General features: G+C 43.6%; 1 protein-coding gene across 2 annotated transcripts in view; it reads right to left on the bottom strand.

The window, feature by feature from the left end:
• Window positions 1-8,744, bottom strand: part of LOC111866553 (methyl farnesoate epoxidase) — a 14,749-nt gene extending 6,005 nt beyond the window's left edge. The window contains exons 1-4 of one of the 2 annotated variants that reach the window (XR_002843169.1): window positions 8,600-8,744; window positions 4,412-4,666; window positions 2,782-3,200; window positions 1,702-1,816 (exon numbers count right to left, since the gene is read on the bottom strand). Coding sequence is in view for 1 of the 2 variants with exons in the window: in XM_023855611.1 (XP_023711379.1) it covers window positions 1,702-1,816; window positions 2,782-3,200; window positions 4,412-4,666; window positions 8,600-8,690 (880 nt within the window). In the remaining variant the exon portion in view is untranslated. The remainder of the gene's footprint in view (window positions 1-1,701; window positions 1,817-2,781; window positions 3,201-4,411; window positions 4,667-8,599) is intronic. The other variant, XM_023855611.1, reaches the window with a different exon arrangement.
• Window positions 8,745-17,625: the final 8,881 nt, after the last annotated feature.

Below are 17,625 nucleotides of genomic sequence, written 5' to 3'. Positions count from 1 at the left end.
TTTTTTTTATTATTTTTAGAAGCTGCAGATGTCAGCAACCTAGACTTTTCAATTTAATCTCTCTTCAGTTCTCTACAGTGTTCCCAGCGCTTTGGCCATTGTTCAGAAGTTTTTAAAATCCTGATCAGGAATGTCAGTTTTTTTTTTTGCAGATGATTTAATGTCGTCAGTGTTGAGAAATGCTTTGCTTTCAGCACACTCTTGAGTTCTAGAAGCAGCCAGAAGTCAGCTCGCACTAAGTCAGGAGAGTCTGACGGATGGTCCAGAGCAGAGATGCCTTTTCCTGCTAAAAACAGCGGCACTCGAAGTGAAGGATGTGGTGGCGCATTATTGTGGTGAAGAATTGCTGGGTGATCTCTCCACAACTCTCCTCACTTATGCCTCACGACATGAATAAGCCTTTTCAACACCACGTAGAATGTCTCATTAACAGTGGTATCTTTGGGCACGAATTCAAAATGGATGATATCCCTGATGTCGAAAATGCAGATCAACATTGTTTTGATCTTGGACTTTGATGGCCATGGCTTCTTTGGCCTGGGGGAATTCTTTGATCTCCATTCCATGGACTGGAGTTTGGCCTTGGGATTACATTGATAACACCATGTTTCAACACCATTAATGACACAATCCAAAAAATTATCTTCTTGAAGTTGTTCCGAAAGGACTATGCAAAAAGTGAGATGCCTATCCTTTTGTTCTGTCTCTGCTCATATCAAGCTCATCAGCTATCAACCTGCAAGATAAGCAGTGGTCAGATCACCCAAGTTCCATGGAGGTACCTCGTTTTCCATCATCGTTCACACATTCTCTGCCTTCTCTGAAACATTTCTGCCACTTAAAACATTACTTTTGCTCATAGTAGATTCATGGTAAACTGTTTTTAACGTCCCCAATGTTTCACTTCACCATTTCTGCAGTTCAATACCAAATTTCATATTTACTGTCCCATCGTGCGCTCCATTTTCATGTCTAGACAAAGTTGACACACAGGGATCTAACGAGCTACTATTCAATGAATACTGAACGCGGCTTATCATAACTTTCCGTGTGAACTCTGCCTTGTTGTGTCACCTCACATTCCAAGTAACAGTGTTGCCAGATACCCTGGCACGAAATTAAAAACGAATCTCTGAAATCATTTGCCCAGCCTTGTATACCATCATCACAACCCATCAGAACCCTGACAGATGAATGATATATCGAAAGGTTATTATAGGTTTCTGTGTGTGTTTCTGCAGTAGAAGAGAATGTGAATATAGTAGCCTAGCATAACATTTTGTTAGAAGATAAAAGGATAATTTTGCCTGTCCTATATTAAGCACCACACCATTAAAATGTATGAGGTAGTGGAGATATAGATCCGCACATTAACCTCAATGCTAGATGAAGATGAGTGGTCAGCTTCATGGTCCAGTCACTTCACCCCTGGGGAGAGAATCCCCAATGCCCATTTGATAGGAGGCTGTGTGAACCCCAGAGGCACTCCGGACACTGTGCAGAAGAGCAAAATCTCTGTCTCTCCCAGGAATCAAACCCCCTGAATCCTTGACCATCCAGCCTGTATCTTATTGCTGTACTGACGGAGTTATCACACTCTCTCTTTGTTATGATGTAGTGATTAAAAGCAGTGCATGATACACATGAGGTGAATATGGCCAGAGCTTCAGAAGCGGCAGATCTAGAGAAGTTATGACTTACACGTGAAATTTGAAGATCCAAGGTTCTTTCTGGCTTCCATCTCATGGATGTATGCGTCAACAAGGTCACTGGTTACATTTGGATCGTATCTCTTCAAATGTTCGTTGATTGTTCCCTGTTGGAAGATTGGATCATTGAAACCATGCTCAGCAAACTGAGATAGCAACGTGTCCTATTATTCTGCAGTAGAACTGCTTAAAGCAATTTAATAGAGGACATTGTCATTGTTCATTTTTGCATTAAATTAAGCGTGGGAAGAAACATCATCTAGTGCACCCATGGATTAATTAATTAATGTTTCGTGTCAATTTTAATCAGTTCATGTAAATTAGTTAATTATTTATGGCACCCAGTGGCAGAATTCATTTCTTGGGGGCGATGTAAGGGATAATTAGCAGCGCTAATTTCGCAGCTTGTGGCTTTATCAGTTGCAGGACACACCATAACTCACTCTGTAGATACAAGAACAAATGCTAGGTGACCAGTTACATGATGGTTTGCAAGGCAATGAGTCATGTGATGTTACCTCGCATGAGGTAGCTATCCCTCACTCCTACATTAGTTGCCTAAACAAACGAAGGTTGCTTTCCGAATAGCCCTCGTATTATCCTGTAGATTGCAATCTCTTTTTTTTTCAATTTTTATTTTATAAGAAATATGGCTGCTTGAACATCCAGCCGACATGCATTTACTGATCCTATGTTCAAAATGCAATCTAATAATTTTCTGAAGAATGCCGTGTTCTGGAATGTGGCGCCGTGTAGATCTTGTGTGAACCGACGTTTCGAAGGAGCATATCGCCTCCATCTTCAGGGTAGAAAAATCAGCGAGCGAGGAACAAGCTTCAGGCAGGTCCCTGCAGACTGCACCCACCTGCTCATGCTTGTTTCTCGCGTGCGAATTTTTCTGTCATGAAGATGGAGGCGATATGCACCTCCGAAACGTCGGTTCACACAAGATTTACACGGGGCCACATCCCAGAAGACGGCATTCTTCATAGTCACGCCGTGAAACCCCCAAATGTTACTAATTTTCTAATGGTGACGTAGCGATTAACGTCACTGTGTGATGATGACGTACCATGATCATCTCCTTGAGCTGAGCGTTGATGCGCGTAATTATGTTGTAGCCGCTCCATTCCGGCGCGAAGAAGCGTAACCATGGGAACTGGTTGAGTGCGCCTCCAGACATGTCGAAAGCCTTCGCTCTGCGGCTCATGAGTTGCATGAGATGCTGCAGTTGGGGGTCATCCCAGGACGAGAAACGCGACCCTGTGACCAGCACCCACAGAACGTTCAGGACGCAGGGTGTGACGTACCGCCCGACGCTGATCTCGCGTCGGCCGCCACTGCCTTCCCTACGCAACGTCGTCAGCAAGTCCAGCACCTCCTTCGTGATCATGTTCTCCATCAACTGCTTCCCGTAGCCCAGCTGCTTGAGGTGCCTCACCGCGAAGCTACGCTGCTCGTGCCATATCTCTCCTTCCGTGAAAGTGATCCCTGGAACATGTTTTCACATGTGAGGTCATCACGGCGGTCATTATAAAGATTTCCATCTTGGGACTGCTAGATCATTTCAGGCGTTTCGGATGGATGTTCTGCTTCCATCTTCAGGGCACAAGAGAAGAACAGAGTAACTCGGATCTGCAGACGTTTTTCTGGACACGATGTCGGCTGAGCTTCTGGCAATGGTATTAATTAAAGTAAGTAAATTAAAGAAGATTATTGTCTTTTTTTTTTATTTGACGCCGTGTAGTCTGGTATATGAGCACCAACGTTTCTGAAGAACCTCCTGTCCCTGTATTTAAATCGACATTCCTCCACCTTCGTCATTGTTCCACCTTAAAAATGGAGGTGGCCGGTTCCTCCGAAACGTCGGCACTCACTGTACAGAGATGTCACATAATAAAGTAAGTTGAAGGAACGAGATGTGGGCTTGTAGGAGCGCAAGCATCTCTGGACAGTTCCAGAGAGAGAGACACATGTACACTGGAGCAGGTTTTCCCCCCGAGTACCTCACTTTCCCCTGCCAATTCGCATCCCACCTAACGTTGCACTTCTTTCATCTCTCAAGCGGGGCTGGTACAGTGCCTGGTTGAAGTACCGAGGGGCCCACTGAGAAAGGAATACACCGTTTTAGCGCTTCAGTGCGGAATGTATCCCGTCAACAAATCTGAATATTTTGGATTTAAATAAGAGCGTGAGGCAATGCAATCTTCTCGGATCGATTCCCTGATTGGTGGAGATGGAAACGATTTGCGAAACGTTAGAAATCCATTCCATCGTGACGCAGCTCACTGCCACTGCATGTATTCACGGTGAAAGATTGAACCTTGTACAAAATAAAGTTGTCCCATCACGCCATAAACACATGGGAAATGGAGGTTTAACTCCATGCATTCTTAACGTCGCCATTAAATATTAGTGATAAATCACCTTTACGCCCCCCCCGGGGAACGGGCTCCCTGTATCCTTTACTTAAAGAGTCCTGATTGGTTCAAACATGGTCGGAAATCAAACCAAGGTTCCTGAGTCGCCCAGCCCATGGGGAAAAGCCCCAGGTATGCACTAGACAGAAGTCTGTTTCGGCGCTATAGAAAAGAGAAGGGTCATTTCAGTTGCCGGGAATCGAATTCCGATTTCGCAGTCGCCCAACCAGTGACAGGTATGACGGCTCATGCAATGCCTTAACTTTCTGCAGCAGATCTCACCCCTACGAGCGCCCATGGACCGGAGCTTGATGAAGAAATTGTAGGGGCGACCCTCGAACTCCTCCCTCGTGTGGACTTGTTGCACGGCGTCGTGTGTAAGCACCACAATGGTGGGTTCGCTCCCCAGCTTCAGGCCGATCACAGGGGATTTGTACTCTTCGGACATGTGGGCAGCTGCCAGGTGCAAGTAGCGCAGCTCCCTACACAGCTTCTTCAGGTAAGGCGCACTGCCCACTATGGGCAGCCATGCTGGCCCTGCAACAGTGACTTCCTGCTGTAGTATTTTGGGGGGCATCCTGTTGCATTGAGGCATCATCATCAGTGCAGTGGTCACCCCGAAAACAAAAGAAAAATTGCCTGATGATGGCCCATGTGCGGCCGAAACATGTTGTAAAGCAAGGAAAAATATGAAAAACTAGAGACATTTTAGTAATCTGATAATTACATTTAGTGTATAAGTTATGCTCTTAGTGTCTTAATGACATTTTATGATTTAACCTCATAAAGTTTTAAGATACACTTTTAGTGAGAAACATATTCTTAGACGTCTTTTATATTTTAAACTATTGTTGCATTATTGAGGGGTGTTTTAATGATAAGGATGAATAGTCGGTTGATGGATGATTGATGAATTGGAAATGTTTCAGACATCCCCCCCCCACGAGTAAAAAGAAAGTCTAGAAGAGAAACATGCAAAACATTAAATTAACAGAATTAAATAAACAGAAATTAAAATCGTTTAAAAATTAGAACATGTACTGTAGTAGTGGCTTCCAACTGTATTGATGTAAAGGTGCCCCTCTGAAGATGGTCTCNTACACATTCGGTAGGACTCCTTGGGCGGGTGATCAGCTCGTCGCAAGGCCTCTACCTGTACACAAACACAGAAAAACGCACACACGCAAACTAAACATCCATACCCTGAGTGGGATTCGAACCAACGATCCCGGTTTCCAAGCGAGCGAAGACAATATATGCTTCATAATTGTTTAAAAATGTTTATTCTTCATTAACAAGTCTACCAGTAAAGTTTGTAAGTAATCTCCATGAAAAAAAAATCCACGGGGGCGTCCATGGATGAAAGTGATAAAGTTGGAATTGACGCCCGTGACATTGCAGTAAAATATTGCAAGCTTTCATCGGAGACTGATTGCGTGCGATACAGTTCCGAAGGCCTACAAAATCCTGTCGTATATGGAAGCGACACGTCTGTGAGCTGAAGCACTTTGGTAGTTAATCTGTGCCATGTGCAAGGCGGTTGGAGATGGTGTCTTGATGTGAAGTGTGTTCGGTGATCACTTTTGCAAGCTAATATAAGCCTGTGGAGATATCTTGGGTTCCTTGTGGGATTGTCAGCACGACTTTGTAAGTGTCTCATTCTCTTGTTTCGTTTTTGGGTCTTGTGTTTACGTTTGTGTTAACCAACTGTGGAATTGCATTGGGATTCCGAAAGTGTTCCCAAGACCATGCTTGGAAGAATGTAGGCTATTCTGTATCACTTGTATATGATTTATCGAAGTATAATTATGCCGAGAAGATGAATAATGTTATACTTGCATAAGCACCGCTGTTGGGTTCGTATCCAAGTCAGTTCGCTCCCTCATTCTGTCTTCCATAAAAAAAAAACAGAGCATGACGCAAATGATAACTTAACCTTCGTGTTTTACAATGACGGCAGCGAAACGCGTTTACACTAAATTATGGCGTAATATATTTTAAGTTTTATTTGTTTTAAGATAACATAGTTAAGTGCTCGAATAGTTACAAATAATGTAATACATTTTTATGTGAGTGGACTTCCAAAGAAACTTAGGCGGTCTGATTGGGAGTACAGTTTTTCATATAGGTCTGCCCCTAGCAATGCTCTAAAGGCGACAAAAACGAGGGACGTATTTTCTGAAAGTACATAGTGCAGATTTTCTGTACGTTGCCACTGTGCTTACCTAATTAAGCACTATGCCATGAAGACGTATGGGGGAGTGGATATGTGTATAGTTGGAGGTGAGGGGTCAGTTTCACGCCGCTTTACCACCGGGGAAAGATAGGTGGAGGCAGGGTCTGGATGACGTGGAGAGAAGAAAAATCTTGCCACTGCCGGGATTCGAATTCCGAACCCTCTGTCGTCCAGTCCCTATACCGTCTGAGCTATCCCGGGGCCGGGACAATTCTGACCTTAATAGTGGCGTTGTTATNGCTCAAGCGGTTAGTCGCTGGCTTCCCGGCCCGGGTTCGATCCCGGGTCTGGTCAAGTTGGATTTGTGGTGGACAAAGTGGCGCTGGGGCAGTTTTTCTCCGAGTACTTAGGTTTCCCCTGCCAATCTTCATTCCACCAATTGCTCCACAATCACCCTCACCTATCATCTGTGGCTGGTACAACAGGCCAGAAGTGGCTGCAGTACAAGAGACTTAGTCCCACCCCACTAGCAATAAAAAAAAGGATACGGTCAGATTTGTTCTCGAGCCCTGTTTTTGAGTTTTTCATGACAGTGTTTAGATTTTGGTCTTGTGGGTTGTGATACATTATGATCTTGTAATATGCTATTTTGGAGCTGTGCGCTATTATATAACCACCTTGATTACTCAACAGTCGCTTCCTTCTAGATCCATCCCAGTTCGGGCATTCGTGTTGTTTACATACGGAAAACTAGGGGATTTTTTTTTGTGCTGAGTCAGTTACAGCTGAGTGACCTTCATCCCAACAGATAGCACCACTGTATCAGTCCTTCATCAGCTGTAAACAGCGCTGTTATGTGCAGACAAGCCCGGCGAGCTTGGCCTATAAAAGCAATCTTCGTCAGACAAGATATAAGCTAATTTTTAGATGTTTTCCTCAAACTTGGCGAACTTAACCTATAAAAAGAAACTTCGTCAGAAAATAGACGAGCTGTTTTTAAATGTTTTCCTCAAACTTGGCGAACTTAACCTATAAAAAGAAACTTCGTCAGAAAATAGACGAGTTGTTTTTTAAATATTTTCTTCAAACTTGGCGAACTTGGCCTATAAAAACAAACTTCGTCAGAAAATATATAAGCTCTCTTTTTAATTTTTTTTTCTTCTCAAATTTACCACCTGCAAGAGTCGGCGATTTGGTGAGTTGTCCCTCATATAGACAATAAACAAAACACTATATATGTCTGACTGAAAGCTATTGTTTTTTATATTTTGATAATTTCCGTTCCATCCCATGTACTTTATGTAATCTCCCCTTGTAGCTACACGTTATTTTGAATGCTCTCAGATGCAACAATGGGTGGAAACTTCGCAATAAACAATTCCAGCCTCTAGTCACCACAGATAACGTATCCACTTATACACTACTATACACTAAATCACAGTTTAACTGAATATGAAAACTGTCATAATGGGAATTTGTTTTGGGCCAAGGCTGAGTTTGCACTTCCGGTTTAAGTACTGCAGCCTGGCGGTCCTCTCCGTAACTTTGTTGACGTCTGCGTGAGGGGTGAATAGCGAGTGTATGCTCTGAGGTTACTTAGCCCGCTTACCAAGACATTACAGTAAAAGACTTGTCTGATTCGAGGTCTGGCAGGCAGCAAACAGACCATGTCGAGTTCTGCCCATGGGTGCCGCTAGGATTTCTTTCCCAAGGGAGACAGCCACGAATTTCGCTTGCAAATTACACGTAGTTTTAACACTTTTAAGACTACTTGCTGATCGCGCTAGACTACTGAAGAGTACAGTAAACCCTCGTCGTAACGGACGGAATCTGGCCGTGCGCAGTTTTGAATTTTTAGAGATGTTGAGGCACTAACAAGGTTTTGTAGTTAGAAAATTATTTAACATAAAAATCAGCATAAAAAACTTTATATAATCACTTTATGTGTTTCTGTCTTTACTGCATGTACTGGCTATGTATCTTATGGTGTATTTCCGTGAATACCCCTTCACTCAGTTATGGCGGACACCAGCTGTAACGCCTCCACCCCCCTTACTACGGTATGACGAGGGCCTACTGTATTTTTAAAATAAATTTTGGTATATTTTCTTTTTTGTTTTGAATTGTTATTTTTTAATTTCTGTTTTGGGGGGCAGATGCCCCCCGTTCGTCCCACCAGGCACAGACTGTAATACTGCCATTCCATCTTCTCGGCAGTTTATCAAGAGCAGTGTTTCCTCTCCAAAAATTTGTAGTTTTTCTTGTTTTCCACACATATACATTTGATGACTAACCTGGTGGAAAATTGGCAGGTTTCCCGAATCTCCTGATGTAGGAAGCTACAGCGAGGACGAAAGTCACTGCCAGAAGTAGCAGTGTCCACATTGTGGCCGTCCTGAGAATGCCTTCCCTCCAGTCGTTGCCACGCGGCCAGTGCCGATGCCTTTTATTTTCGGCGATAGGCCTTGAGAGGGGAAGACCGAAGGTCGCTTGCGACTCTAGCAGTTGCACGCTTCTGAATCTGTCACTGGCGGGTCAGAGGGCAGCTACGCCGAGAGAAAATCTCCCATCAACCACAGATACGCTGAAATAAATGTTTTCCGTTCCCGGCTGTCCTTATGCGGACAAGAAAATGACGCAATCATAAATTTGCGACCCTTGTAAATCAACAAACTGCGTTGTTATTGGAATTGCTGCCGTCTGGGATGTGACGAAACATAGCATGGCACATCTTCACCTTTTTTTTTTTATTTTAGAAAAAAATACTGTAAATACAAAAAGGTCCAGGTAATGCCCATCCGGCCTTCTGTAGCACATTCTTATAAACATCTTATTCCATAATGGCGGCAACCCAGCGGTTCTTAATGTAGATCTTGAGTTAAACCTGAGAGTTACTGTTAATAATCAGTACAATTACTTCTGTCACTTTTCTTACTTATCTGTTTCATATAAATATAGGAATGTTGTTTATGAAGTAACAGACGCCTCGCAGAAATATTTTTTTGCCTAGCCTTAAGACTTAACTGACTTTTGGTATTCTTTCTTGCTGTCATAGACAAAATGTCCATCATTGTTGCCCGTGTTTACATGTTTACCAATGTTTCGAAAGAACCTACTGCCTCCATCTTCAGGGTAGATGAGAGAACCTTTCTACTCTTACGAGTATTATCCTCCACAACATGATGCTCTGTAGTCTGGTAGAAATATACCGACCGAAGGAACGTACTGCCTCTGTCTTCATAATATAATATTAAGCATAGCAAATAACCAGGTATCACAGCTGGTTATTTGTTTCGCGTATTTTTGTATCTTTAAGATGGCTGTAGGACGTTACTTTGAAATGTCCGTGAAGTTGTGTCGGACTGCACGGCGTCACCGCTGTGACAACATTAAGTCCGTCTTCTCTTTTGCACGGGGTAGAAGCGAAAGTTGTTCTGCCCCGAAGACAGAGTGGAGAAAAGTTACGTTGGTGAAGATCTGCCAAACCACACGGCGGCACGTCCCAGGAGATCGTAATATTCATACCGTCGTGAGTTCAGTGTCCACACAGATGACACGTGTAAACCCACAGTTCACATTGTGAGCTGCATTAGCTCAGTCGAAAATTCTGCTAGACTAGGAGCCAACAGACCGAGAAACCGGGGTTAGATTCCCAGCAGGGCCACATATACTCTTCTCCGAACTGCCTCTGGCTTACACCAAGGCTCTCATCCAGTTGGTAAAACGGGAAGGGCGTAAAGCTAACCACTCACTTTCATCTAGTGCCAAGATTAAGAATCCGCGGGGCTGTACTTCCACTCCGCCATACGCTTTCGTGGCATAATGCTTAATTAAGCACAGAGACAGCTTATCTTTTACCTTTAGAGTTGACAGACGTCAAGGTGCATGACAAAAGACAGTCACTCTCTCGCCAGAGAGGGCGCCTCCACATCACTGTGGCTCTGTTCATAAGTGTGCAATATTGTGACGTGACGGCTGAAAGTCGGAATAGTGAAAAAGACGCCAATTTCTAAGTAATTACTCTGTAAACATGTTTCCACGGCAACGAACTTAACGTGATCGCAGTCCAATCCGAGGTTATTGTGAGACGGTCGCCCTCTGCTGGAGGAGTCCCCATTGTTGGAAGTCGTTCCCAGGCAACGACCGGTGAAGACATAGAGAACTGAGAACACTTAGAGCGTGCCATAGAGAATTAGCAATAAGGCTATAATTGATTGTGGTTACGGTTTATAAGAGTCCAAACCCCTTGTCTACTCACTAAACACGTGACAATGTGTAGACGACAGGAAGGGAATTAATAAACCGCATTCAGAGATGCTACAGTGACACAAGTAAATAACATTATTCGCATCTTGTGACTAGCGAAAACCCAGGGGACGCTATTTATATTGGGCCCAGTACTGATGTCCCATGACAGCTGTACTGACTGTTGCAGAGTGCAGGCAGTTCCCACTGACCGAACTTTAGCTTTTAAATATGACATATCAGTTATGAACGGAAATATCGTAAGTAACTTGGCGTGAAGTAGGCAGGCTTCTGACTTCTAGAAGCAGGAAGGTCGCGGGTTCGAGTCCCGATGAGGTTTTTTTTTCCCCCCAGTTTACCTAATCTTTCCAGCCTCACTATGGCCCTGGGGTCGACTCAGCCTCTAACAGAAATGAGTAGCAGGAATCTTCCTGGGGATAAGGGGTGGCCGGCGCGTAAGGCTGACAACCTCACTGCCATCTGTGAGCCGATTTTCAAGAAAGTGTGGGAATCTCAGCGTCTCACAACCCTATGGGCCTTCACGGCCTATTACAGGGATAGCTTTACCTATTTTTTTTTACCTCTTTATAAGCAAGAACGTGGCTCTGACAGGAAGTGTACCAACGTCGAGCGGTGCTGCTAATACTATTGCAACTATTGCAGCGGAAACGCGTTCAGAAATTTGTTTGCTGTTGTGTCGCATAAATCAGATTGCAGACTAAGCACTCTACAATAGGTCAAAGATCTCGATAGAAAGTTAAGTACTATAATCTCTGGAAGATTTGCTGATTTGAAATAGATAATCGGCAAGTTGGGGGTCACTTACGAGGGGTAACTTTGTGCAACCTAACCTATAACAATGATTCTAAAGCTGTGTTTCGCGGAATAACATTCATATGAATGTCTGTTTATATTGTAGCATGTAGAATCGTTGGTAAATAATGACTACAAACAACGACCGCGGAATATGCGATCGTTACTGAGTAACGGCTTCGCAGATAAACATGTTCCCACGGCAAAAATTGAACTAAAACAGTTAGGAGCTGTGATTTCTGCGCGTTCCATGCCGAGGAACTGTAAACGGGACAAGTTTCCCCGCAGTATTGGAAATTTTTCAATGTGTACACCGGTCCGCGAGTTGCACACGGCTTTGAACCTTCCCTACGTATCTATTATATAACAGAATTGTGCAGACAAGAAGCAGAGGTCATACAAAATCACGAGAATGAGCATGTTCGTAGCCAAACACAGAAAATATAAGAGGCTTAAACTTGTCGGTAGTCAAGCTTACGGCCGTTCAAGTGACTAAGCTGCCGTTATAGCATGAGATACGCAATATAAGCATGATCTGCGGTGCAAGGCCTGTGCTGATAGAACTTTGAAGAATTTTCGGTAAGACGCTGTATTTGCGATACGTACACTTGACGAAAGGGCAAGCCTATTCGTGAGACAAACCCATCCTCTGGTCAGAGAGGAGCTTACATAAGGACTATGAGAGCAGAAGTTCAGCTGTGTAAAAGAAATTCCCTCTGGTCGTGAACCTCAAGGGTCTTGGCGGCAAAACTGCTCGTAGTAAGCAACTCTGAATTGAAGGTGTAAACACACTGTCGTATAGACAGCAGTGGGCATAGGCGTAGATGCTCATTCACTATAAAAACCGGACATGGTCTCATAGCATCCAGACCAGAGACGGAGAAACAGAGAATGGGACAAGAGGATAGTTTATATAGGCCTGCAGGATGTGAGTGTTTCATCTACTGGCGGTGTGTTCTCATTTTATGCTCAAGTAAAGTTTGTACGTTCAAACTGTAGGCAGTAATATCTTAATCATGTGCTGAGACTACTGTATGTGACGTCATGCATCTGGGGGGAGTACCGCTGTTCCGGGGAAACTTACTTCACGCATTCTGAAGGTAGATCTTTTACGCATTGAAGATGGAGTGAGCAGGTTCCTGCGAAACACACCAATATACTAGACTACATGACGTCACTTCCCATCTCTTAGGTCTGATTAATTTTATGTGGTGCAGAGACCTCATTTCTGTAGACTGGGCCTTGGTTCTGACCCCACCTGCACACAGCTTTACACCTTTCAGATTTGTCAATACAGCGTGGGGGTTCGTAAGATGTTAATGCGTGTACGTTTTGTTGGGAAACCCAAAAGGAAAAGATCACTAGGACGTAGATATACGCGATGGATAATATTAAAATGCACCTTAAAGAAATAGGATGGGGCGATATGAGCTGGATTCATTTGATTCAGGAAAGGGACTAGTGCAGGGCTCTTGTGAACACGGTAATGAACTTTCGGGTTCCATAAAATGCTGGGAAATTCTTGAGTAGCTGAGCGACTGGCGGCTTCTCAAGGACTCGGCTGCATGGGAAGATATTTCGGCCAGTAGCCAGTTTTGGCCACGCTGTTCATGAAACAGTTTGAAGCCTTATCATTTCTCCACCTTCTGATTTGCTCTCAAAAACTTTCTTGGCAACCCGTGTTTTGTCCGTTCTAATCAATCCAACCTCCTCTTATTTAATATCCACTACTAGATCAGGGGTTTATGTAATTCCCCCGTTCTCGGTTGGTTTAGATCCTCCAAACCTCTTGCTCAATGCCTTTATCAGAACGTTCCTCCCCGACGCATTTAGCATAACTTCGGCCTTTTCAATCATCTGCCACATTTCGCGTGTTTATAGCGTTTGTTTGTTAAAAGACTGATTACGTAACGATGATATGTATGGACAACCAGTTTTTGAGGAAGATTGACACCCACTTGGCTGGTATTCCGGCGCAAATAACGTTTAGCTAACTCCATGCAGCGTGAGAAGCCAGTAGTCGCTCATCCATCCTTCTATGGAACACGGAAGTTCATTCTCCTATTCACAAGACCCCGCCACTGGCCCCTGTCGTGAGCCAGTTGAATCCCCTAAACACCTTGCGTTCATATTCAACATTATCCTCGCATTAGTGCCTGCAGCTTTCAAGTTGCCCCATTCTACAGAAATTTGTACCAGTTTTGTTCCATGCATGCTGCTTGCCCAGGCAATCTCACATTTGATTGATCACCCTAATAATATCTAGCAAGGAGTACAAATTATGAAGCTCTTTATTATGCAGTTTCTCCTTCTGTTGAATCATCCAGCTTAGGTCCAAATGTTATCCTCGGCACTCTTCTCACAGATCCGTCAATGTGTGAGACCAGATTTCTCATCCATGCATAACAATAATATCGACAGAATTGTGGCTGTATGTACATTAGCGCTTTGCAGCTTTAACATGCTAAAACTCTGCATTCTGCCCACAGAGGGCATGTGTTTCGTTTGGTGATTATCCCTCTGAACAACATTAACCGGTTGGTTTGTATAGGGCAGACGTAATTTGTTTCCTGTGAGGTACGGACGGAATGCATATAATGCAAAGTAATTTCAGTCGTTAAGAGGGATAATCTTTACGCGTTTAGGTAGCAGACGGGAAGGGAAAAGACTCTGGACTGAATGCAGCAAGCATTTCCTGAATTTAATTTCTTCATCACGTAGAGAGGCAAGTTAGGTCGAGGGCACACAAAGGAAACTGGCAACCGCAATTTCCGAGAAATGTCGCCGATTTCAAGAAGGCAACTGGTTTCCAGCTTGGCAGGCGCACAAAGAGGAAACTTATGTTTGAGTAGTTGGTCACCTCATCTTAAGTGGGTATGTTCGTCCGATGTAATGCATGATTGTATTTTTTAATTTCGTGCACTTACCTTCTGCAATATAAGATATTAATAGCGATCCTGTCATAATATGGCGGTACTTGAGACCGGTTGAGACACGTGAGAAGAGAGGACGACGGCCGTAAGGAAATATTGGGATGTTAATTAATTTTCTTTAATTGAGGTCAATTTATTTTAATCAGGAAATAACGCATTCACGCGCAATTCGAAATTTTGACATACAGTGCAACAGTTTTAGCAAGATAGAAGACACCTGATGATGGCCGTATACAGTCGAACCATGTAGTGTGGAAGAAGGGTGACTATATAATAACTGGTATTTAAGAAGTAATATATGTTAAATTAATGATATGTTAATGTAACAGGATGCTTAAATACGAGTACAATATTAGGAAAAGAAAACATTGGGTACATTCGTTCTTCTGTGACAGTTTAAACTGAGGTGCTTATATTGTTTAGAAAGGACTTAACCTGGATCCAGACTCCTTCGTCTCATGAGAAATTCTTTCCCAAGCCAAACTATTTTGTCCTGCCTAGCGCAGTCTGGGTGGCGTTCGTCACATATGCCAGGCTCATGCTCAATTAACTGCACAAAAACAAAATTACCAGCTTCGTCAACCTGTCGTGCCATCTTAAGAAATAAATGAATCACTGAAGCGCGTTATAAAATAGCTGACATTAGGAAACCACGCGGCAACGCAATCGTGAGAAGACTGACATGCTCCGTTGCCTGAAAGTTGAGTTTCTGAGCCTTCCGCCGAGTTGCGTTGCCGTTTCCTCAATTTGCGCTGCTCCGTTCAGTTTCATGTGTTCAACTCAGGCTGATAACAATTCTCGGAAATTGCGGTTGCGTTGCGGTTGCCAGTTTCCTTGGTGTGCCCTCGGCCTTACAGTTTCAAAGCAACGCACACTGACTATCAGTGTGAATGCTGACCTTTGCATCAAGGCTAGCTATGCATTCATATTCCACGTGTTCTGAATCTCTCAGCATCTGAAACCTAAAAGTCCCGCAAATAGCCTTAGCATTTGCACTTGCTGTTTCTGTTTCTAATTTAAATAATTATAAATTCACATATATGTACGCCCCTAACCTACCAAACTACTGAGCAGGTTGGCATAGCGGTAAAGCTCTAGACTTATATTTGGGAGATGTACGGTTCGAATCTTGGCCGATATAATCGATATTTTGACTAGCATTATCGTGGTTTTCTTAAGTTCTTCCAGGTACATGCCGGCATGGTACAGTGAGTAAACGTCAAGAACCGCCGAATGGATTTTTTTATGAAATTTGATGTCATATTTTTATTTTACTAATATTTGTTGGCATATTTCAGTTTATGTTAAGTGGTACACGCGTTTATGCGCGCATCTTGAGCATGGGTCGGTATATGCTCGTACATTATCGGGGCGGAAAATGTTTCGGGAGCACATGATGAGAAAAATGAGACATTGTTTTTATATCTGACTAATTTTTTTCTGCAAGTCCTGCAGTTTTTGAGACAATTAACTAAAATTGATTGAATATACGAGAATTGTTACCAAATGGGCACATTTCACACCTAATGCACACGGATAGTAAACAAGTACATGTGGCCTATGTAAGCCAGGCACACAGATTTTGGAGGCAGAGACTCGAAACAGACGGACTGTAGTACATGGCTGACTCACTTTATGTGGGGGAGTCCCAGGGAAGCTGAGAGTTGCCCACTTGGTCACTAACATTGCCCTCAAGGGCCGCGCCATAGCTCAAGCGGCTAGTCGCTGGCTTCCCACCGCGGCGGCCCGGGTTCGGTCAAGTGGGATTTGTGGTGGACAAAGTGGCGCTGGGGCAGGTTTTCTCCTAGTACTTTGGTTTCCCCGGTTGAGGGGCTATGCTACAAGCCGGAAGGTCGCGGGTTCAAGTCCCGATGAGGTCATTGGATTTTTTTTTTCAGTTGACCTAATCCTTCCAGCCGCACAAGGCCCTGGGGTTTACTCAGCCTCTAACAGAAATGAGTATCAGGAATTAATTAAATAATTTTCCTGGGGAGTAAAGCGCGGCCGGCTCGTAAGGCTGACAACCCTATGGTCCTTCACGGCCTGGTACAGGGATAGCTTTACTTTTTTTTACTTCGGTTTCCCCTGCCAATCTTCATTCCACCAATTGCTCCACAATCACCCTCACCTATCATCTGGGGCTGGTACAATAGGCCAGAAGTGGCCGCAGTACAAGGGACTCAGTCCAACCCTACTAGCAATAATAAAAACATTGCCCTCATTTTCTGCAACCCGTATGTTCGTTACCGAGTTCACAAGAGCCTGTCTCGGGCCACAAGACCCCACATCCTTGTGCAGCATTCCTATTGGTTTGTGCTTCCAGAGCGGCTTTTCTCTTTTTTCTGACTTGACATTTACACGAATTCTTCATCCCTAAATGCGTGTTGCATGTGCCGCCCATCTGTCCCTACGTAGGCTAATGTTATCATGTGAAAAGTACAAACCGTGGACTTCTGCGTCATCCTGTCGTATGTTGTTTTTCCCTCAAACATTGAAGGCAGTAGGGTTAAGAAAATGGCGGACCTGTCCATAAGGCTCATTTTTCCACGTGTGTTTGGGGCACTTATTACGATACACTGATTTAAAGCCACTCGTGTGGACAATGGTTCGCTAAATTGCTTCACAAACGCTAGTGGGAAAGAAACCGAGCAATGGAGACACAAGTGTGTGGCAGATGAGCGGAGAATGTTATGCCATCTATTATCAAATGTTTGAATTACATGGAATACACGACCGGCCTCTGTGCATAGGTCAGATAATATCATGGCAGGCCTAGCGGGAACTATCTCATTGGCTATACAGTGTAGAAAGATACCCGTCATTAAGAATGATGGATGGATTGTGAATGTGGAAATACGTGTCGTAGCCCACTTTAAGGAATTATCCTGTCATATTATTGGGGAAACTGAAAGAACAAATTCATCTTACTGCTGTAAAAGGTGTGTTTATGATATCAGAACTATGCGGTATTTGAGTATTTGTTTTTATCAGGTACTTAGTTCGAATCTTGCCTGGTGATGTCTGTCCTTACTGAGTTTTTGTCAGTCACATCAGAAAGTGTCGCGAGTTAGTATGTTTTTACATAGTTGAGAAGATAGCAAGAAAACCATGGGTTACACAGGAGATGATGAGTAAAATGGAGGAGCGAAGGAAATGGAAGAATGTCAACAATGAAGAAGGCAGGAGGAAATACAGGAGACTGAGGAATGAATTGAAAAGAGCCACGGACAGGGCCAAAAAGGAATATCTTGAGAAGATATGTAATGAGATTATGGAATTTCAAAGAACAGGCCGTTATGATTTGATGTACATGAAGACAAAAGAACTAG

This window comes from Cryptotermes secundus, unplaced genomic scaffold (assembly GCF_002891405.2).
Source record: "Cryptotermes secundus unplaced genomic scaffold, Csec_1.0 scaffold575, whole genome shotgun sequence".
Lineage (NCBI taxonomy): Eukaryota > Metazoa > Arthropoda > Insecta > Blattodea > Kalotermitidae > Cryptotermes > Cryptotermes secundus.
The sequence above is the reverse complement of the archived record's forward strand: the minus strand, read 5'-3'. Positions and strand labels throughout refer to the sequence as shown.